Source organism: Xenopus laevis, chromosome 7L, assembly GCF_017654675.1.
Source record: "Xenopus laevis strain J_2021 chromosome 7L, Xenopus_laevis_v10.1, whole genome shotgun sequence".
Classification (NCBI taxonomy): domain Eukaryota; kingdom Metazoa; phylum Chordata; class Amphibia; order Anura; family Pipidae; genus Xenopus; species Xenopus laevis.
The window spans coordinates 81,940,272-81,964,115 of NC_054383.1; the positions used below are offsets into that span (position 1 = coordinate 81,940,272).

The following is a 23,844-nucleotide window of genomic DNA, read 5'->3' on the forward strand; positions in this document are numbered from 1 at the left end:
GTTTGCAATGTTATATAATAGCGTACATCAGACAGAACAAATAAACTTTTTGCTTGGGCCTATATTATTTGGAAAATAACTTGCATCCCCTCATTGTGCATATAAGTTTAAGGTCCCCCAGTCACTGTCTACAGTTTAAAACTAGGTTTTTGATTAGTTGGTCCTCAGGTTGTGTCATGTTGAGAAGTACCCTTCATAGTGTGAAAGACTGCCATTGTTTCCCCATGGATACATTTCCCTTCAGCTTTCCCTGATAAACCCCAAATCTTTGCTGTTTACCTCCTTCCCTGCTGGGCTCCACAACAACTGGAGTGGTAGCTTGGCACTGGATATTGTACATGGTCTCATAGGATTCCCTTTCAGTCTGCTGGTCTGGTGGCCTGTATACATATGAGACAAAGAGGACAATATATATATTAAATCATTTAAAAAAAAAAAAAAAAAAAAAAAAAAAAAAACTTTCTTGGAAGTGTACACTAATTGAATATATTTTCTGTGATGGCAAGCACCATCCATATCTATACTGGGCTATCATGGCACTCCTTCTGTGACGAAATGTATTTTACAGAGATTTATTTACTTTTGTGTTTAATTCTCTTTTAATGAGGGGCATCCTAATTCTTCTGCAAATGTTTTAATACAGAGTAAAATATAAGAATCAATAAATCACAAACCACAAGCTAGGTACTGTCTCTAGTGGTCTCCTTGCTTCTGTTTTTGCTACTGGAGCAGGGATCAAGGGCCTTGATGAAGGACACATATATTCAGACTCATCTCCACTGTCCACATGATCCCCTACTGGAGGCACCGGGAAAGGCCTGGGCAAATAGAAAAAATATAAGATTAAAACCTGTAGCAACCATGTACACATTTTAGACATTTGAAGTACTGGCTAAAATTAGCATGTCCATATGAAGCCAGTGTTATTGCCTTGTGTAGGCTCAATATTATTACTATTCAGAGATTACACAACATTCAAATTAGTCTCTGCTGCAGTGGAGCTTACAGTCTAAGGTACTCATATTCACCTTGGTAAAGTTTATGAGAAACAAATTAACATGCTTGTTTTTGGTGTGTGTTGGGGGAGAGTATCCTGAGAAAACCATGCAGACACAGGGAGAACATAAAAACTCCTTGCAGATAGTGCCCTGGATATTATAGGTTGCACTGGCCAGCGACACTCAAATTAGCAAACTGGGTGAGATAAAGCAGTGATTAGAGGATAGCAATCCAACAATTTCCACTAGAGAACAGATTCCCACATCATTTACTATCCACTTACTGCATTAACAGTTACCTGGTGGCCAAAGAGTAAATGGCATTTGCAGATGAGGATGGCTTCATTTTGGCATCATCATTATCTAGTCCTCCAAACAACTCTGTGGTTGCACTCTGATTGCATAAACAAAATAAGATTAAAAAAGTTGTCACATAGGAATTTGAACAATAATAATGGTAAAAAAAGGTAGTTTTTAAAAGCTGAATGCAATCCAGATTAAAAATATTAAATTACAAATAAAGCATTTATTAGTTGATAAAAAAATCTTAGGTAATTCATATAAGCATGAGACAAATATTTGTGAAAGTCAAAAATACAGTACATAAAACACAAAGCAAAAAATATTAACATTTTGTACATTATACTGACAAAAGGTGCAAATCCATGATCCATTAGGAAACAATTTAGCTAGGTATATTATGCTGCATTTCCCTGACCATATTTTGTACAAAATCATTTCTATGGTCTCTTGCAATCGTTGATACATCAAGAATGTGCACTGATGGAGAAACGTGCATCATATGTGAGCATATATCATGCCTATATTTATATGTATATACGTATCACTTTAAGTGTAATCTGACCACAGATCATCAACAATGCTTGACTGGTCCCAAGGCCATACTTACTATGCCTGTGTTGTCCAAGCTTTGTGTGCTTCCATGTCGGTCTCTCCTCTCATCAATGTGTGAAGGCAGTGTAAAAGGCAGAGAATGACGATTTGTCAGCTCTCTTCCACCAGTCCAAGGGTCACCAGGAGTCAAATTAGTGGCAGGTGCTTTGGGAACAGCACGTGGATGCCAGGTTTCTCCAGGTCGGTTAGTGGGCAACAGAAGGGGCTTTTCTGCAGGGGTAGAAGGTAAAGGTCTCCTCTGGGGCCTGCTCTCACTTGCAATAGAATGAGGTCTGTCTGGGGGTGGTGGAGGCGGAAGGTCTCGCAGAGTTGGAGGTACAGGCAAAGGCTTATCCTTGTGGTGAGAACTGCTGGAAGCCTGCAAAATAAAAACCAATTCAGAAGTCAAACACACTTACAGTAGGGTAAAGGTGGCAGACGTAAAACACAGAACAACTGTTTGTCGTTTTTCTCGAACACATTGAAACAACAAATATGAACAAAATTACAGAACCTGCACCCAATAAAAGTAAAGTAATAAACAAAATAAACTTCATACAAAAGGTGTGAGGCAGGATCTCCGCAATGAGGAATTATCTTATTTTGTGCACTCCACAATTTGTTGGTGCTTCCATATGAAAGTAAATGCATTTTTACTAACAGAGTTACACTCAGGTTTAAAACTTGCCAATCATCTTAAAATGACTTTACAAAAAAACTTTAAACAGGATTGCTGCCATTGTTAGCAGCATTGTGAGTGCAAATAAGGTATCTTTACCTTGGAACTAGTTGCTGGACTGCAAGCTCCAGATTGGTTAGGTGTCCTCTGCTGCAGCAAGTCTAGACGGGGAGGCACAGGGGGGAGTGAGGCTTGTGGGGTGACAGACAGTGGAGAAGGGGGTCTTTCCACCTAGATGAAAGAAATGATGAAAAAAATGACAGAATTTACCAGAACTCCTGTTGCAAGTACACGACGAGGCACATTTAAAACATTTTAAACTCTATTAAATTTGATTTTACTCGAAATTCAAATGGGGGGTTATTCATTAATAAAATTGAATATCTAAAACTCGGATGAATATTCCCGACTCGAAAACTCTCCGAAACAGCTAACAGCATAAAAATGGTCACTGGACCTCTCATTGACTTATACATGAACTCGGCAGGTTTTAGGTGGCGAATAGTCAAATTAGAGTTCTTAAAGGGCCAGAGTATGATAAATATCGAAATTCAAATTAAAACTCGAATCGAGTTTGGATACTTCACAATTCAAAAATTAGAAAATTCAAATCTTCAATTCTACCCTAAATAAATCTGCTCCATCTTTATTTTAGAACAGTTACTCTAAGCTATGTTGGTCCATAGTCAACCCTCCAGACGTACCTTGGACCCTGCCAGTTCTTTCATCACAAAGAAAGAGTCAGTTCCACTATCATCGTCATCATCATCATAACAAGGCGAAGGGGTTCCATCCATACATTGCCGAAGCAATTCTGCCATAGCACCACATCTTGGGTCAAAGGGATCCACAACGATGGGCTCAGTTCCTTTGATTTCACAGCGACAGAAAGGACAGCCCTGCCCCTCAGATTCCTACAAAGTAAACATTGTTAAAGAACGGTATAGCAAAACAACAGAAAGCGTCTACATATTAACAGAAAACCAGGCACTAAAAGTGTGAATGTTCTATTACAACCACCAAATAAAAATGATCCCACTCACCTGCCAGGAGGTGAGGCATGATGTGCACATTAGATGCCCACAGGGCTCAATTTTAACATCCTTGTCATTCTCAGCACAGATCTTGCAGAGCTGGAAGGTGGAGCCCATCTCACAGTACAGCTCATATTGCTCCTGGAGAAGGAACAGGAAAACAAAGATGAAAACAGACGTATCAATCTAATGACAGAGTGAATAAAGTTATTTTGATACATGATGGCTTGATTAACTGCAGATGTCTGCTGAAAAAAATAGTTTTTCCTTTTGTAAAAGGCCATAAGTCATGGATGAATTTGCTTATAACATTTAAAAAAATAAATAAATGATTCACAGTAACAAGCAACTTCTACCATTTGTCCCCCAGCATGCGTAAAGCAGTAATCGCTTTGAGGCAACAGAGAGGGGAGGTGTTCATTTAGCCATGGAGTCCATACCTTTCTGAACTTTTGAGGGCAACCTCTACTGATGTATGTCAGTTGGTATAAATGGATTGAATTGTTAACTAGTTTGATCCACTGCTTTTTTTTGGTAGGATGGATTTCATTTAAAGGAACAGTAACACCAAAAATTAAATAGTTTAAAATGAATGACAATGTAATGTATTATTACCCTGCACTGGCAAATCTGGTGTGTATATATAGTTTACATAAGCAAGCTGCTGTGTAGCCATGGGACAGCCATTCAAGCACAGGAGACACAGCAGATAAATAAGTTCTGAAGAATTTATATTGTATACTAAAGAGCTTATCCATTATCTGCTGTTTATCCTGTGCCTTTTCTCCTTTTCCAGCTTTGAATGGCTACCACCATGGCTACACAACAGCTTGTTTATATTAACTATAGTAGAGTTACTGAATCAAATATACCAGTTTTACCAGTGCAGAGCAACTGTACATTTTATTTTAATTACTTAAAAACGTTTTCATTTTTTGGTGTTACTGTTCCTTTAAGTCAGGGATCACCAACCTTTTGAACCCATGAGCAACATTCAGAAGTAAAAGGAGTTGGGGAGCAACACTAGCATGAAAAATGTTCTTGGGGTGCCAAATGAGTGCTTTGATTAGCCATTTGGTATCCCCTATGTGGATTGTCAACATACATTGAGGTCCTGTTTGGCAGTACACCTGCTAGTTTTATACAACCAAAACTTTCCTCCAAACCTGGAATTCAAACATAAGCATCTGCTTTGAGGCCACCGGGAGCAACAGCCAAGGGGTTGGAAAGCAACATGTTACTCACGAGCTACTGGTTGGGGATCACTGCTTTAAGTGATATCAATCTTTTAGCTTGAATAAGGAGGAAAAATATTAATGTCCATTCTGCTGTAGAGGGGGCCGTTTCTTCTACCTGGTTCAGGATAAGGAGGGCTAAGTCCATATTAATTATTAGCGCCAGGAGGGAACTAATTTCCTGTGATTTTTTCCCCAAAATGTCTGTATTAGTGGCAATGCCACGCCATGTATATGTCAGCCGGGGGGTTTCTTACATTTGGGGCATACATCTGGAATGGAAAGGTTAATTAAATGTACCAAGCAGTACTTTAATTTGCATACACCACAAGAATTACTTCCTTGCCTTTGACTAGGTGACATGTGAAACATTTCAGCATCTCAGAACACAGATTTCCCCTCACTGTGCTAAGCTCTGAGCTCTGAAAATTGCCCTTATGAACAATCTCAACAAATTTTCAAATCAAATTCAATTGAAATCATGGCATGGCATAGCATTTACATACAGATCCAGGGCAACTCAAAACAAACCACGTTTTAGTGCACAAAATGGGTCATTTGCAATAATTTCCTTTTCGTCCTTCTCGAATATCTCTAAACTTCTCTTTTGCATGAATGACTTCTAAAACCACTTAGAATCCAGATGTTAGCCACACAAACCATGCTGAAGAATAAAAAGCTATACATAAAAACTATTTTATCCAAACTTGGATGATGTTTGAATGTTCCCATTAAAGAGAAAACAAAGCAGACTAACATGATTGTTGAATGCAGTTATTCAAATACTTTGATCATTCCAAAATGTGGATCACTACAAATAAGCATAGTATATATTCTATGCTCCCAAAAGGCATGTATTGGCTCACTTTTTTTTTACCGCTCAGCACTAAATCAATGCTATTTAATTAAATGAGCCATATAAATTAGCATGTCAGACACTGATGTAGAGACCTCAACCTGACTGCATTTCACATATACATAGCAGAGATTTTAAGAATGTAGAACTAGTGTAGTACAACAGAAGATAGAAAACTATACAGAGAATATAATAAAAGGCTCTTCCCAGAACCTAAGCATCCAAGTGAAAAATAAAAATCCCATGTGACATACGGATTATAATTCAATATCTATCTAAAACCAACCTAACACTCAGTTTGTTTGTTTTTTTTAGCTAATCACAGCCCTTTTGTCAGTTGAATGCCACTTGGTGATTATTATTTTTCACATTAGTGCCTGCAAGACCTTTTTTGAGTAGTGATGAAAAATTGTGTTTCTGTATAAACCAGATTACCTGAGTGACTTTTATGTGGTCCTGAGGGGTGGGCTCACACAAGCCTGTCAGATCAGGGTTTTGGTTGCGTCCATCAGGGAAGAGATAACTGTGGGTATTAAAAGGTAACTCAGCAAAAAAACAAATAATGATCAAAAACTCTAAAATTATAGGATATATTGATATATTAACGGTGCTGTGCATTCTTTCTTGACCACTTTAGACAATTTTGTACTGTGTGTGCACTGTCCTCTGATTGTACAGTCAGGAGGTATTGCAATCTGAAAACAGCAACGGTGTTTGCCTTTTGGAGCTCATTACCATCCACAGGCAGAACACAACACTATAAAGAAAGGGGTGCAGGCAAAATGATTTTGTTTGTGGTAAAGACGTTTTTACACCAAGCTTACTACACAACTTAAAGGTATGAATTGAAAAATCAGTTTTATGTATTGCATTAGGCTAAATACTGCATATAAGGCTAAAGATGGGCATGGTTCTTACAATCCTTCCCGGAAGCCATCGATCAATGCTTGGAAGAGTGGTTTGTTGTGTGGGATGGTCTGTAAAATATTTCCGTCGCCTGTGACATATCCAATTGCCCACTGACCTAGTCGCGTGCAGCTCAGACGAAAAATATAACTAATAAGAAAAGAAGTGAAAAAAAGAAAAAAACATGTTTTTAACTTAATTTCTCAACGCAACATGGCATTCAGGTCTCGCAAACTAGGCAATGGCCACACTTCCTTCTTACAAAACCTTTTCTACATTTACGGATATGTAATGTAGGCTTTTCAGTGAAATTCTAAATCTGGTTCTGATTAGAACTATTCCTTAAGAACGAATGCCCTATGAGCAGTTTCAGTCTGGTTTTGCAACCACTGGAACTCACAGCTTGTGTCCTGAACTGTTGAATATTGGTACACTACTCCCAAAAATCTTTAGTCACACTAGATGCAAAACTCACCTCCCTGGCTTGTGGATGAACTTCTGGAGCCGAGCTTTGACCTCATCATACGTCAGAAAGGCCATGTATCCAGGATGCGTTACAGCCAAACTATTCCAGTTCCTGAGAAGGGAGGACCATGGCTGAAATGGAGAAAAACAAAAGATGGAAAACAGGATTTTTAATACTCACCGTTAAATCTGTTTCTCTGTAGTAGGGGGACACAGGGACGCTAGGGGTTAAGCTCCATCCTCCAGGAGGCAGGACACTTATGAAAATATTTAAGGGGCGTGCCTGGATAGCCATCTTAACCACACACACTTACTGTTTCAATCAGTTTGTACCAAAGATACTGCTATATTCAACTCAATAAAAACTAATAACCAAATGGCAGAAAGGTAAAACAGAAGAATATTCCCAAATAGACCAACGTGGTCAACAATTTCTCATGAGGGTGGGAAGCCCTGTGTCCCCCTATCGACTACAGAGCAACAGACTTAACGGTGAGTATTAAAAATCCTGTTTTCTCTGTCGTCTCTGGGGGACACAGGGACGCTAGGGGACTTAACAAAGCAGCCCCAGAACAACAGGTGGGAATTGAATTGTAATGGATGAATTGACCCTATTACTGTACCACGGAGTGCAGTACTTTACGGCCAAACGCCACCTCAGCTGAGGAGTAGGTGTCATTGTTGTAGAATTTTGAAAATGTGTGAACGGAGGACCAGGTGGCTGCTCTGCAGATCTGCTCAACTGAGGCAGAATTGCGCCATGCCCATGAGGCTCCTACTGCCCTTGTTGAGTGGGCTGGAACAGTCAGTGGCGGAACCTTCCCCTTTGAGAGATAGGCTTGCCAATTTGTTTCTTTGATCCATCTTGCTAGAGTTGCCTTAGAAGCTGCCTGTCCTTTTTTAGTTCCCACCGGTAGTAAAAACGACGACATAGAACATCGAAAGTGCTTTGAACTTTCCACATACCAACGGAGTTCTCTAACGACATCTAACTTGTGTAGCTGGCGCTCTTGGTCATTCTTGGGATCAGGACATAGCGTTGGCACTACAATTTCCTGATTGACGTGAAAATGAGATACTACCTTTGATACTACCTTTGGACAACAGCCACGCAAAGTCCAGGAAGCTTTCTACTGATCGCTATAAGGACCAAAATACTGTTTGGACACCTTGGAATGAAGTACACGGTATTGTTTTATTATTACAGAGGAATTAATATATTATTATATTATTAATTAATATATAATTAATTATTTGATTAAAAGGGAGTCTGTGGGAGATGGCCTAACCAGAATTCTGAGCGTTCTATACAACTGGTTTCCAGATAACAGATCCAATACCTATATCAACATTTTGAAACATTTGTAGGGACAAACGTCAAACCAAATTTTTAACATCAACCCTGATTGCGGATTCCAATTCTGCACTCAACTCTAGGGCTGTGTAACTGGAGGCTTGTCCATGGATGCAGCCCTCCAAATGATTTTTATGGCACCAAGTCTGCCAAAGAGCTACACAGGTCATTGCATGCGGTCATAACTTTAATCAAATCAGGCCCACAAATGTGTGGTAACTAAAATAATGGATTGGCAGATAGAGAGGAGATGGATTGTTATATACAACTTTATCTCGAAACTCGAAACCTCACCTGAAAAAGACGAGTGAAGATATCAAACTCAAACACAGAGATGTAATCATTGCATGTAAGGTCAATTGTAGATTTCAGGGCCATGGCTTCCAGTCCAGAGGAAATTGGGTGAACATCATGCAGTGCAAGACGGAAAATCTTCCAGGGAACTATAGTTCTGAATCATAAACAGGGAGAAACAGTTAAACAAGCTATGCGGAAGTGCAGTGACATTTCATTATCTCAATTATATGCCCTGTCCATAATAGAGCAAATAAACATGGATCAAGCTATTTTGTTTGTCATATCTAAATATTAATCTATATGGGCATCCTATTTCCATACTTCCTTATTTAGCTAGATATTTGGCTTAAGAATTAGATGCCATACTTCTCTCCAAATGCTTTCCGCCAGAATTCTGCTGCATCAGCCTTAGTGATTCGAAATGAATCTCCTTGGAACTGTCCATTAGGGAAGATAGCTTTCAGCTCTGCCATCATGTGACTAAAGATTAGCGATAATTTTGTCAAGTTTCTTCTGTGGAATGAGCAAAAAAACAAAATAATGTAAAAAAATTTAATTTTCATTAGTATAGCCAGTCTCTAGTATGTTTGGGGTAACATAATTTTAAAAAAAAATGCAGTTTGCGAATAGTCTAGTCACCAAGCAGGAAGAACAAGGTTAAAAGCCAACATCTCTTTGGTTGCTATGGGTAACTGCACCTGGACAAATTTAGTGCATTTTATTACACATAGGTTTAGCGTCCTACTAAACAGCACTAAAACCGAGTCATTTTTAGATGTATTTCAAAACTGGACAAAATTTTCTGTAAATCCAATGAACCCGGAAAAAGTCACTGTTCTGGAGTAACTGACCTATTGTATAAAATAAGTATATGCGTCTAGTAGAAATAGGGACAGAAATGCCTAATTTGGGATTGTATAGATGAAAGGCCGGGTAATGCATCTCTCTTAAAGTCTTTTATAACCGCAATGGACCTCCACAGACAATGCAGTTATGTACTTGATATAGTGAATTGTGGGAATGTGTAATAAACAAATCATGCTATAGTGACAATAATGTTACAGCACTGGACTTGTGTTTATTGACATCCTTATTTCTGTACAAATGACCTGACCAGGCTGCAGTTGGTAAGTATATAGTGTGGAAGGGTAGATCTCTGTATATGTGATCTAGTGGCTAATACATTTAGGGTATAAAGGCAGCCACTGTTACACCTCAGTGGGAATGTATCATCTTCCATTAGCTTTGCAATTACAGTACAAGTGCATAAATATGAACGCATAAAGGAATCCTTCACAGAGTATTTCAAGTGGAATATTGCATACTGCTTGTCTAGATACTATTAATGGTAAAAATCAACTGAGATTTTACACTGGCTATCAGTGCAGATGTCTTTGGCAACCCAGCAGCTCAAAGATGAATATATTTCAGGAAGCTGGATGTGCCAGCCTAACATTGTTGAGCACATATCTGTTCAGACAGATGTATTTTTACAGCAGCTCACTTTCTATAATTTTGCCCTAAAGAGAAGTCCTGAGGGCCTTGTAAGAGCTCAATTTCTGGTTAACCCCTCTTGGACACATAACAGCAGAGAAGATGAGGAAAAGCAATGCAACTGCTGCAGGTTTTGTGAAGATAACGGGAAGTATTTATAAGTTAATTTCAGTTCCTTTGATTTTCCATTAAATACAACCTTTCTTCACATTAAACAAAATAAACAGCAGCAAATCCAGCAGCCTTAAAGGAACAGTTCAGTGTGAAAATAAAAACTGGGTAAATAGATGGGCTGTGCAAAATAAAAAAACGTTTCTAATACAGTTAGTTAGCCAAAAATGTAATGTATAAAGGCTGGAGTGTCTAATATAGTAGCCAGAACACTACTGCTTTTCAGTTCTCTAACTCTGAGTTAGTCAGCGACTTGAAGGGGGGCCGTACCATATGGGACATATCTGTTCAGTGAGTTTGCAATTGATCCTCAGCATTCAGCTCAGATTCAAAAGCAACAGGTATGATCCATGTGCCCCCCCCTCAAGTCACTGATTGGTTACTGCCTGGTAACTAGTCAGTGGAAGCCAAGAGAGCTGAAAAGCAGGAAGTAGTGTTCTGGCTATAATGTTACATATCCAGTCACTCCAGCCTTTATACATTATATTTTTGGCTAACTAACTATATTAGAAACATTTTTTATTTTGCACAGCCTATCCATTTACCCAGTTTTTATTTTTATACTAAACAATTCCAAAGGCCATCTCCACTGTGCTCTAAGTGCTGTAATATACACATATTGATATATATATATACCTGTATATGATATACAAAATCTGTGAAATATAGCTACATATACAGTGCCTAGTGGTACTGTCATTTATAATTTGTGTTTATTAATATAAAAAGCGCAGATGTAATCTGCTGTGTGTGTTTACAAGTTTACAGTTTCTGACCACCATCTACCTATGACTGCGGTTTATCATCATTTTGAAAAAATCTGGCACACAAACATGTTGTTTGTCAGCAAACTGGCCCACGACATGGAAAAGGCTGGAGAGTGCTTCTCTAAAAGGCTGTGCCTTACCTCAGGCCCTGTAGTTAGGCCCAGATCCCAGATTATAAGTGTGTGAGTGTATTTATATACATAATTATATACAGTATTTGCTTATTTAAGTCTTACAGAGTGCAGTAATTCTTGAACTCTATTCGGAAACTTATTTTTAAACATGCAACCTTGCAAAATATGCAATTTTTTTTGCTACAAATAGTACATTAGCTCCATTTTATAAATTGAATACATTCTTTCGTCAATGAAAGGTTAATTCCCTGCATTCAGAACTTCCTGTATCTTCAGTTCATAAGAGAGCAGAAGGGAGGGGGCGTCCCCAAACACTTCCTCTTGTGATACTCAGAAAATACATGACACCAGCAAAAGTCCTTTTTATGTTTTAAAAGTCAGTATAACCAGAAATGATAAGTACAAAACCCGTGGTTTCAAACCCAAAGCCCTTTGCACTGCTATGAAGAGGTACACATCAAGAAGCAAGAAGAGAAAAATGCTGCGAGAATTGCACTTCTGGTATTAATATTCTATGTTCTACCCTATAACAATTATTAGAACAGCAGTGTTGGACTTCAGTTAGGTCTGTACAGGTGACCCAAGACCTAAGTTCCCAGACGCCCACTGCTGTAAAGCAAGGAAGGGGAACGGATGGGAGAGAAACAACCCTAAGGCTGAAGCAGCAATGAATCCTCCCCTGCTATGGCCCATGTGACTGGCATTGGTTGACTGACTGTAAAGTTGCTATTAGGCACTACCCATATTATAGGGTAGTATTTGAAAATACATTGTACTTTATGTGGCCACGGTAACATTTTACGCTATGGCTGACACAACTACATTGTATTTGTAACTTCCTAAAGGCACCTGCTGTGGCTATAAGATGCCTGACTGATAGTTTTATCCATGGGACAAGCAAGCAACTTCATTTTTAAATCCAACGTGAAGTAAATGGACCACTGTATTCACTCAACATACCAGTGTAATTTATAAAGGCAGCTCTTTTCAGCTTTTAGTTCCAAACGCTATCTCCCTCTTGCCCAACACTTGAAACAACGTGTATAGTTTTAAGAATATCTAGGACGACAAAAGCATTAACCACGACTGTCACATTAACAGGGTTTCAAAGAAAATCTGGGCAGACAAATTAGCATTCAACACAAATCTCACTGTAACTGGTTTAAGGCTGCACCCTCCCCCAAATTAACTGCCTGGTGTTTTCCCTAGAAAGGGGGAGGGATTCCGGCGAGCCCCACAGTCTGGGAACCCAAGTGTTATAGTCTCTCTCTAGAGAGGTTATAAAGGTTATTCCGGCTTATATAGGCATGACTCAATATAAAAAGCATATCCGTGGCATAAAAGCTGCTCTAATTTAACCACATGCACACCTAGCTATAACAATTCAAAAGGTAGTACTTTACTGTAATAATATTTTTTAAACATTTTTAATTCAATAAGAGCAAGCATGTGAATTTCTCAAAAATGTCTAAGGTGCTTGATTTCTAATAATAATGCTGTGCCCAGATCTAGTTTGTTTTCACCGTCTCCGTTTGTATGCAAGGTGGTGAATCTAATTTCCATCTCAATGTTAAGGCGTATAGGGAGTGTGATTCAGCATTCCAGCAGCTACTTGACTTGGATGCACAAATCAGCTAAATGCTTGGTGTAGGAGTGGGGAAAAAAAAAAACTTGCTGTCTAAAGCAAGCTCATAATTAAAGAGATTCTATCGGCCTAAAATTTCCCCTTTGCTAAATGTTTATTTTTACCAAATTCTAAATTGCATTACTTTAGTAATTATATCCAATTTGATTAAAACTACAATTACTAAAAATAATGCCATGATTGGCTCAAAATCCTGCAGTGATGTAAACAATGGGTTTCAGATGGCCGCTCACACTACTTCTGAATTCACTTTCAAGACACTTGGGGTCATTCCCACGGTTTTGCCTTTCGTGCACTTCCCAACTCAGCTGGAAATCACACAAGGGGAAAAATACACATTTTTGCTTTTGCATGAAGGTGTCAATTTTAAGGCAGTGTTTTTCAGATGTGTTTTCTGTTAAGGCCCCCTTGTTTGGTCCCAAATGTATGGAGAGTCTAATTTAGCAATATGATTACAGATATATATTGCTATATTGTCCAATCAGCTTAAAGCTGGCTGCACATTATAAGAATTATAAGATCCTCTTGTTAGGTGAGGTTGCAAAATTAACGGATTTTCACCTATATGCCCACCTTGAGGGCCAATTGATTGGATCATAATTGCCACTATGCAGCCGTCAGATCGAGAACTGCCCATATGCAGTCCTCATTCTGACAGGAAAATTAAGTAGGGATGCACTGAATCCACTATTTTGGATTCGGCAAAACCCCTGAATACTTTGTGAAAGATTCGGCCAAATGCCAAATCAAATCTGAATTTGCATATGCAAATTAGGGGTGGGAAGGAGGAAAACATTTTTTACTTCCTTGTTTTGTAACAAAAAGTCACCAGATTTCCCTCCCCACCCTTAATTTGCATATGCAAATTAGGATTCGGTTCAGCCGAATCCTGCTGAAAAAGGCTGAATCCTGGATTCGGTGCATCTCTAAAATAAAGCCTGGCCAATCGACGTCTGGGCATTTTTCTGCTGAATAGAAGTTGGGTAGGCCCATCGGAGGGCCCCATACATGGACAGATACGCTGCAGAATCACCGCTTAAATCTGTCTGTGTACGGTCACTTTTAGAATGTATATGTTCTGCCCAAATCTCATCGCACTTCAAGTTGGACCTTGACATTGGAAGACCTTCTTTGCAAATGTCACCCTAATTGTCAGGTTGGACCCCTTTGGGTGGAGGGGAAACACCACATTGCAAGAGGATCTTTAATTCGCTATACTCACTTTGATTCTACCAAAACACAAGTTAACCAATCCTTAAGAGCTGCACTGCATGAAAAGAAAGTGCTAACACATTTCAGTTTGTATTATTATTACTGGCCAGGACACACTGAGCATCAAGCACAAGTTAAGATACAAGTGGCCATGTAACTTTATGTGTGATGTTGTCGTGTAAGGTGTTTGTGCTATATTATGGTTTATTATATGACACCTTTTTATTTCAAAAGAACAGAGCTACACTATCACTGGCAAAAGTGTCAGTAACACCAAGATAACAAACAGGACTGTTTAAAGGGGAAGGAAACCTAGTTGGCGCAAAAACCCTCCCCCCTCCCGTGTGTTGCCCACCCTCCCTCCTCCCCCCTGGCCTACCCATCCCACTGGGCAAATGCCCCTAACTTGTTACTTACCCTTCTGCGCAGGTCCAGTCCAGGGAGTTCACAGACGACATCTTCTTCCACACAATCTTCTTCCTGCTTTGAACGGCGTGGCGCATGCGCAGTAGGAGCATTTCGCCGGTATGCATTTACTGCGCATGCGCCAAAAGTCACGAAGTACTTTTGGCGCATGCGCAGTAGATCGTACCGGCGAAATGCTCCTACTGCGCATGCGCCGGTCAAAGCAGGAAGAAGATCGCGTGGAAGAAGATGTTGTCTGTGAACTCCCTGGACTGGACCTGCGCAGAAGGGTAAGTAACAAGTTAGGGGCCTTTGCCCAGCAGGACGGGTAGGCCAGGGGGGATTTGCGCCAACTAGGTTTCCTTCCCCTTTAAGTCTCAATAGAATGTCTGCTCAGGCTCATTTTATCTGCAGATGCATGAGATTAGGCCAAAAAAAAAAAAAAAGAGGTACAGGCATGATAGCATATAAAGCTTAAGCAGAGACTAGGAAGCGTCGTGAGAAGTACACACAAAGGAAAACTACATTAAAAAGAGGGAAAGGTATAGAATCTTTCCTAATAACCAGTAAAGGTGGCCATAGATGTAACAATTATAATCTTTCTTGGATAAGATCTTTCCAAGAAAGATCGTTCTTTCAATACATGCATGTACAGCTGAATCGTCAGATTACAGGTAGAAACAATAGAATTCTACCTGTGTCTGACGATTCAGCACCAACAATAGCCGATGTTTGGGTGCCTTCAAAGGCACCCGATCAAAATTTTCCGCCCAGCCCGATCGACGAGCCGACCGATATTGGCAGCTCTTTTCCCACCATACACTCACCAAATATCGTACGAAATTTTTTTTGTACAATATTATGTGTGCGTCTATGGCCACTTTAAGGCTGCCCCCTTTTTTAAATGAATAAATATGTCAATAAGCATAGATATTAGAAATATATTATTTAACACAAAACAGGATTTTTGATACTCACCGTTAAATCTGTTTCTCTGTGTTCGATAGGGGGACACAGGGACTATGGGGTTAAGCTCCACCCTCCAGGAGGCAGGACACTTATTCAATGAAAAAAGGGGCGTGCCAGTACTGTGGCTTAACCCCAGGCTAGAGCCAATGTATTCAGTTGGTACCAAAGACCTGCTAACCAAAGAACATAAGTAATGCTCATAAAAATATATTAACGGCAGAACAGATAACTCAGGAAGAAATTCCACACAGACCAACATGGTCAAACTCGCATAGGGCGGGAAGCCCTGTGTCCCCCTATCGACCACAGAGAAACAGATTTAACGGTGAGTATCAAAAATCCTGTTTTCTCTGTTGTCTCAAGGGGGACACAGGGACTATGGGGACCTAACAAAGCAGTCCCAGAACAGCAGGGTGGGAGCGAGAGAAAAGACACATTATTGCACCACAGAGTGCAACACCTTGCGGCCAAAAGCGGCTTCCGCAGAGGAAAACGTGTCAATTTTGTAAAATTTTGTGAAGGTGTGAACGGAGGACCAGGTAGCCGCTCTGCAGATCTGGTCCAAAGAAGCCGAGTTGCGCCAAGCCCAGGAGGCTCCCACCGACCTCGTGGAATGGGCTCGGACGCCCTCCGGCGGAGATTTACCTTTGGCTAGGTAAGCCTGACGAATGGTCTCCCGTAACCATCGAGCAATGGAGGTCTTGGATGCTGCCAGACCGCGGCGGGCCCCAGAGGGCAGTACGAAAAGATTTTGAGACAGTCGAAAATCCTTGGATCTCTGAATATACCAGCGAAGAGCCCGGACAACGTCCAGACCATGAAGTCTGCGTTCCTTGTCGTTCTTGGGATCCGGGCAGAGTGAGGGTAGAACGATCTCCTGATTTATGTGGAAGGATGAAACCACCTTAGGCAGAAAGGACGGTAAGGTGCGGAGCACCGCTTTGTCTTTGTGGAAGACGAGGAAGGCAGGATCGCAGGATAAGGCACCGAGTTCAGACACTCTCCGAGTTGATGATATTGCCACGAGGAAGACAACTTTCCAGGTAAGCCATTGTTCAGAGACAGTCCCGAGAGGTTCGAAGGGGGGATCCAAGAGAGCATCCAAAACAGTATTCAGGTCCCAGCCGGGGACTGGTGGACGGAATGGAGGACTGATGTGTGCTACACCCTGCAGAAAAGTGCGGACGGAATCATCCAGAGCCAAACGGTGTTGGAACAAGACAGATAGAGCAGAAACTTGAACTTTCAAGGAACTGAGCTTCAGGCCCAACTGCAGACCCCGTTGGAGAAAAGACAGCACTCTAGGGATGTTACAGTCCGTGAAGGAAAAGGGGCTGGATATGGGAATGGCGGTGTCGTTGCACCAATTCCAATAGTTGCGCCAAACTCTGTGATAAGCTTTAGACGAAGTGGGCTTGCGTGATTGCAGCATAGTAGCAATGACATCCTCCGCTATTCCCTGTCGTTGCCAGATGGCCGCCTCAATAGCCAACCCGTCAAAACGAAGAGGCCCGGGTTGTGGTGGGAGATGGGACCCTGGCGGAGCAGATCGTGCCTGAGGGCTAAGCGAACGGGCGGTGCTATGGACATGTCCCGGAGATCCGAGAACCACGTTCTTCTGGGCCAGAATGGAGCTGACAATGACTGTGACAGGGGACCGCTTGATCTTCTTTAGCACCCGCGGTAACATGGGAAGAGGCGGGAAGATGTAGGCCAGGTCGAACAGCCAACGTTGTGTCATGGCGTCGACTCCCGCAGCGAGAGGATCCCGGGAGCGGGCGAAGAAAGTGTTGACTTTGCGGTTGTTCCTGGAGGCCATCAGGTCGATTTGCGGATGCCCCCAACGACGAACGAGATCCGCAAAGGCTTCCGGGTGAAGCTCCCATTCCCCTGGGTCCAGGAGATTGCGGCTGAGGAAGTCTGCCCTGGTGTTGTCGACTCCCGGGATGTGAATGGCGGACAGCCTTGCCGCATTGGATTCTGCCCAACTTAGAATTTGCTGAACTTCCGCTAGCGCTGCTCTGCTGCGGGTTCCTCCCTGACGGTTTATGTATGCGACTGTGGTGGAGTTGTCGCTTTGGACTCTTATCGCTTTGGCCTGGAGAAGAGAGGACCAGTGAAGGAGCGCCAACTTTACGGCGCGGAGTTCTAGGATGTTGATAGAGAGTTTGGACTCCGCGGGAGACCACAGACCTTGTGCGGACAGGGAGTTGAATGTTGCTCCCCACCCCAGGAGACTGGCGTCGGTCGTGAGAACCGTCCAATCCGGTGTGGCCCAGGATTGACCCCTGGAAAGATTGCTCGGCTTGAGCCACCACTGAAGAGACAGCTTGGTGGAGGGTAGGAGAGTCATCTTCTGAAGGAGAGATCCGCCCTTCCAGGCAGCTAGAATGTTGGCTTGAAGGGGGCGTAGGTGAAGTTGAGCAAAGGGTACCGCCTCTATGGTGGACACCATGGATCCCAGGACTTTCATGGCCAGATGAACAGTAGGAGACTGAGAGTGCAGAAGAAGTTTGGAAAGAGAACGTATCTTCTCCTGTTTGTCGAGTGGGAGAAAGACCCGTTGTGTCAGAGTATTGAACTCGAGACCCAGGAAGGTCATCTGATGACTGGGAACAAGGTTGGATTTCTTCCAGTTGATCGTCCAACCGAATTCTTGTAGAAGGACAATCGCTCGACGGAGATCCTCTTCGCTCCTCTCTGCTGTGCTGGCCTTGAGGAGCAGATCGTCCAGATAAGGGGTCACCGAAATCCCCTGAAGCCGCAATGCCGCAGCCGTCACCGCCATGAGTTTGGTGAACACCCTGGGGGCTGATGTGAGACCGAAGGGGAGAGCCACAAACTGGAAGTGACGATTCTTGAAGGCGAATCTCAGGAACCGATGATGAGGAGGCCAAATGGGGACGTGAAGGTAAGCATCCTTGATGTCTAGAGACATCAGAAATTCCCTCGACTCCATGCCCCGAATGACTGATCGCAGGGTTTCCATTTTGAAGCGAACTGAGCGGATGTACTTGTTGAGGAATTTCAGGTCCAGAACTGGCCTGAATGATCCGTCCTTCTTGGGAACAAGGAAGAGGTTGGAGTAGAAACCGGAGAAGGTCTCTGATGGGGGTACCGGGACGATCACCCCACTTTGCTCCATCTTGTTGATGCAATCCAGAAAGGCCTGGGCCTTGGTGGGACTGGTTGGAATTCTGGACATGAGGAATTTTCTTGGGGGAAGGGACGAAAAATCGAGATGATAACCCTCTGTGATGATCTCGTTGACCCAGGCGTCTGAGGAGTGTCGACTCCACACCTCCCGGAATTGCAGAAGTCTTCCCCCTATGGATTGCTGCGATTCCGGAGGGGGTGGCCCGTCAGCCTGATACGGGCTTGTCGGCGGAAGATTTGTTCTGGAATTTTGAATTCTTCCAATTTGGGCGTCCCTTGTCAGAAGGTTTGGCTCGAAAATTGGAGCGTCGAGGCGGACTGTATCTTCGTGAAGATCGAGCAGATTGGCCTCGAAAAAATTTTCTTTGACGAAAGGACTGAGTAGATCTAGCTTTAGCTTGTGGGAGGAATGTGCTCTTTCCCCCAGTGGCTTGGGAAATAATTTTCTCGAGTTCCTCACCGAATAGTCTCTGTCCCTTAAAGGGTATAGAAGTTAGGGACTTCTTAGAACTGAGGTCAGCAGACCAATTCTTCAGCCAGAGGGTTCGCCTAGCGGCTACTGATAGAGCTGAAGTCCGTGCTGTGATCTGCGCGGTGTCCAGTGTGGTTTCGGACAGATAGGCCGATGCCTCAGCTATGGATTGAACAGATGAGACGAGGTCTACTCTAGGAACACCCTCCTGAATATCCGTAAGGAGGGAGTCAGCCCATGCTTGAATCGCCCTGGCTACCCAGGCCGACGCTAGAACTGGACGCAGGGTAGAACCTGCTGACGAGTAAACGGCTTTGAGAAAACCTTCGAGACGTCTGTCGGATGAGTCTTTGAATGCAGCCGCGTCTGTCACTGGAAGTGTAGTTGATTTTGACAAACGAGAGACAGGAGCATCGACTGTAGGGGGCATAGACCATTTGTCCACCAATTCCTTGGAGAAGGGATAGGATTTGGAGAATTTACGAGTGGCTTGAAATTTTCGTTCCGGAAAATTCCACTCTTCTTGTATGATAGCTAAGAGCTGATCGTGAGATGGGAAACAAACCGAGGATTTGTGTTGTCTTTTGAACAAGCTGGAAGTTTGCGCCTGTTCCTTTGACTGAGAAACTTTTAACACCTCAGTAACACCTTTGATGATATGTTCGATATCGTGTTGGACATCGTGGCCTTTAGCCTCATCCTCAAGTTCCTCTTCATCCTCCGACGACACCTCTGAGGGGAGAAGTTCGCCCTCTGAATGGGAGGAATCCCCTCCCACAGTTGAACCATCAGAGGGAGTGTGGGTCCCTGTGCGTGGTCTGGAAGGCTCTGGTCTCTTGCGTTTTCCGCTGGACTTATGCCCCAGTCTGGTCAAGGCTTTACCCAAATTATCTGCGAGGGCAGGTAGATTTTGCAGGGAGGCCAGAGACTGTGAGAGTTGCAGAGCCCACAGAGGAGCAGGGGGTTCTGAAGATGGCCCGGCTGCGTTGTCTTGAGGAGTGTCGTCTCCTGATGGGGGGCCCGATAGTTCTGTGTGAGGGAGGTGAGAGCCCCCTGAACCAGGTACAACAGAAGCTCCCTTGGAGCAAGATCTGCAAAGGGGTTCCCCCTGTCCCCCTGGGATTTTGGATTGGCAATTCTTGCAGGCAAAATAGGTGATTTGTCCTGCTGTTGCTGGTGCTCTGCCCCCCCCCGCCCTGGGGAATAGTCCCCCAGACTTACCTTCTGCCATAAGAAGTGTCTGTGGTACCTGCTGAATAACTGGCTGTGTGCACTGGAGTAAGGTAGCTTTGTCCCCAAAAGTATAGGCTGCTGCAAGGGCAATGCGCTGCAAAAACGGACTCTGTAGAGGCACTAGAGAGAAGGATGCGCTCAATAGTTACTAAAGGGAAGGAGAGAAGCGTGTTGAGGAGCGCAAAATGGCCGCCGCAATGGAAAGGGCGCGAGATGCGGCATGAGAGAGAGGCTTGGAACGCGGTTCCGCCCCCTCCTCACCCATGCGTTCCAGGGGAAGCGCGCTGAAGCGCTAATGGCGCCAACAGTAAGGAGACGCCTAAACAGTACCCCTGGAGCAGCGTGTTCCTAGAAGATAAACCTTCCCCACATGCAGCACAACAGCCAGAGCAGAAATAGATTGGGTAGGGGGGAGAGCAACCACAGCGTGAGGTAAAAGTAGCCTTTATACTCACATGCAGCCACACTGTAAGGCCCTCTGCTCCCCCTCAAGGAGTGCAGGCATGCCTAACCGAGTCTGTTATAGCCTATGGGCCAGGGAATGACTCCAGTGGGCCTCCCACGGAGGGGGTGTACACAACAGATACAGGTAACCCTGATTGTGGTAGCACCCCTGTCTACTTGAAGCTTGAAAACTTGGAGCTTGCAGGTTGTCCATCCTCCTAGTAAGCAGGACACTTAAAAACTGAATACATTGGCTCTAGCCTGGGGTTAAGCCACAGTACTGGCACGCCCCTTTTTTCATTGAATAAGTGTCCTGCCTCCTGGAGGGTGGAGCTTAACCCCATAGTCCCTGTGTCCCCCTTGAGACAACAGAGAAATAAGCAATGTTACCAGAGCAGAAAAACCTATTCCAATATATTTTACTACGCATTTATAGCAAAATAAAAGTAAAATGACAGCTTACAAACTGCCCAGTATATCCTTTACATTGTATATAACAGATCAGTTCATATGGTCAGTCCCTGGTAAGTGCAGTTTTGGACTCCTGTCCTTAAGAGGGATATGAATCAGCTGGAGAGAGTGCAGAGACTAAGTGCAACTAAACTGGTTAGAGGGATGGAAGACTTAAATTATGAGGGTAGACTGTCAAGGTTGGGGCTGTTTTCTCTGGAAAAAAGGCGCTTGCGAGGGGAAATGATTACACTTTACAAGTAAATTAGAGGTCATTATAGACAAATAGCAGGGGACCGATTTACCCATAAAGAGGATCACCGGGTGATGCCCGTTTCTGTTAATGCTTTTAAGAGTGGCTTGAATGATTTCTTGGACAAACATAATATCAAAGACTATTGAACTCTATAGTTAGTATAGATATGGGTATATGTAATTTATGTTAAGGTATGGAATGTAACTATGTAACTATGATGCATGTTCAAACACTTACAGGATAATTAATTAACCACACGTATTCAAACAGGGATGTATTTAGCATTATTAACCCCTTTGTCCTGCCAATTTATCTGTAAACATCCATTTTGTTTTTAACTTTAATAAGCTACTTTCGTTATGGGAAAGTTTGCAGAGTTGTTCTCAATGACACTTGTAGCGTCACTTGCAGGAAGGGTGCCAAAATAATGCATTACAATTGTTCTTAATTACTAGGACTCCTGTGGATGCAATATACAAATACATACATAAAACAGTTATATTTGCAGACCTTTAGATAGTATTGTTATTCAGTAAGTATCTTTGCAAATGGCGGAGGTCTGAGTGTTGACTATGCAAGCAAATAAGGCCTTGGGGAAGTGCTATAGTAAAGTAAAAAGCAATGTGAAACCATTAGACAGCTCTGCAAAAATAAACTTGCCTCATACTGTGACAGAGGAAGCATGAACTGAGGAAGCACATTTGAGCAAGTGTTGGCCTTTTAACAGGTCGTGTCAGAGAGAAGTTCAAGAATCATTACATTCCTGTTCAATACCAGGCTTTTCAATTTGTAAATACTGGGGAAAAAAAATTAAAGAACTTCTCTATAGTGCCAAGTCTAATATTGGAACATGATCAGGTAATTGTTACTGTACATTCCCAACTACTGCAGAGCTGCACATTCATGTGACTGGAATTATAAAAAGCATAGCTATAGTCCAGCCAACAGCAAATGGATTCCCTCTAAGTAAAGATAATATCTCTTTACTGGATAATAATACACGCAGCTCAAATTAACTAAAAGGTGCAGTATACACTTATAAATACACCTGCCCTCAACATGAGCAAAAATAAATAAATTGGGCCTGGTTTAAAAATATAATTCACGCATGCTACATCCCCTGCTAAAAGACTAAATAAAGATAATCTTTGATTAACAATTTCCACTTCAACCTTTGTAGCAGCAGTTTTGGCTTCTAGATAAACAGAAGTCCAATCTAAAGGGGAATTATATGTGTACTGGTAATCTGTTTAAGATATGTAAAAATATTATATTCCACCTCATAAAAGGGAAATATTATTGATTTATAATTAGGGGTTCATATATCTTATACCAGTGTTTCTCAAACAATGAAACATATTTACTTAATGGCAAAACTAGCCACAACATTGCCAATTTACTAAAAGCAAGTTTTGGCAATTGAACTTTGCATTAGCGAACATTTTCATCTTTTTGTTCCACTCCGAAACTGTGCCAATTTATTAAGAACGCCAATGTGGTTTTTTTTCCCCACCAAATGTAATTTGCCAGGTCCAGGCTGTCAAATTACCATTCTAAAGCTATAGCAGTTATTTTAGCGTTATGACATATCTTCCATGATAATATCCCAAATACACAAGTGATTTATAGCATAAATTCACAGGCAGATTTTCACCCACCATATGGTTGCATTATTCAGATTTTAGGCAAATACACAATGTTACTACGAAAATACAATTAAACATGATACAGGACGATAAGAAGAAAATTTGCAAATTAGTAAATATGCCCCTCTGGGTCAAGTTTCCCCAGTGAAACAAAATGTTTTAGTTATCAGTCTTTCTACCATAAATCTTTGTGCAGAAAATACAATGTTCTTGTTTTTATAAATTATTTTAATGATTTTTTTTCTAGAAATAAAGACTGCCCTCCTTGCAGCTATTCTAAATTCTAAGCCTTTGCAAAGAGCATTTGCCATAACTGCTTACATTTGTTTAATCTTTTGTTCCCTTTTATTTACTTACATACAAATATATGCACTTTTAGAAATCTATATTTCTATTCTGTGTGGAAATTGCATTTAAACTTGGTCTGAAAGCTTAGCTTTCATAAGTAAAAACCGTGCGACACACACCAACTTATATGCACAAAACCCCTTGTCTGGATTAGTGAGTTTCCGAACGTCACTAGGCCCCTGGTTGGTTTAACAGTAGTAAGACACTTCTTCTTTTCTGCAGTCTTGCTGCTGTTCTGTTTAGCAAGCTTCCTATCTTTACACCAAGCTCCTCCAGTGTCTTTCTTTGCCTACAAAGCCACAGCAGAATTGCTCTTTCCACTTG

The 23,844-nt window shown here is 42.1% G+C and overlaps 1 protein-coding gene across 3 annotated transcripts in view; it reads right to left on the minus strand.

The window, feature by feature from the left end:
* cbl.L (Cbl proto-oncogene, E3 ubiquitin protein ligase L homeolog) overlaps positions 1-23,844 on the minus strand; it is a 43,082-nt gene that overhangs the window by 5,104 nt on the left and 14,134 nt on the right. For all 3 annotated transcript variants that reach the window (XM_018225785.2, XM_018225786.2, XM_018225784.2), the window contains exons 3-14: positions 9,085-9,231; positions 8,716-8,872; positions 7,078-7,199; positions 6,615-6,752; positions 6,132-6,219; positions 3,615-3,746; positions 3,276-3,485; positions 2,671-2,802; positions 1,909-2,271; positions 1,298-1,392; positions 675-818; positions 280-380 (exon numbers count right to left, since the gene is read on the minus strand). In XM_018225785.2, the coding sequence (XP_018081274.1) occupies positions 280-380; positions 675-818; positions 1,298-1,392; positions 1,909-2,271; positions 2,671-2,802; positions 3,276-3,485; positions 3,615-3,746; positions 6,132-6,219; positions 6,615-6,752; positions 7,078-7,199; positions 8,716-8,872; positions 9,085-9,231 (1,829 nt within the window). The remainder of the gene's footprint in view (positions 1-279; positions 381-674; positions 819-1,297; positions 1,393-1,908; positions 2,272-2,670; positions 2,803-3,275; positions 3,486-3,614; positions 3,747-6,131; positions 6,220-6,614; positions 6,753-7,077; positions 7,200-8,715; positions 8,873-9,084; positions 9,232-23,844) is intronic.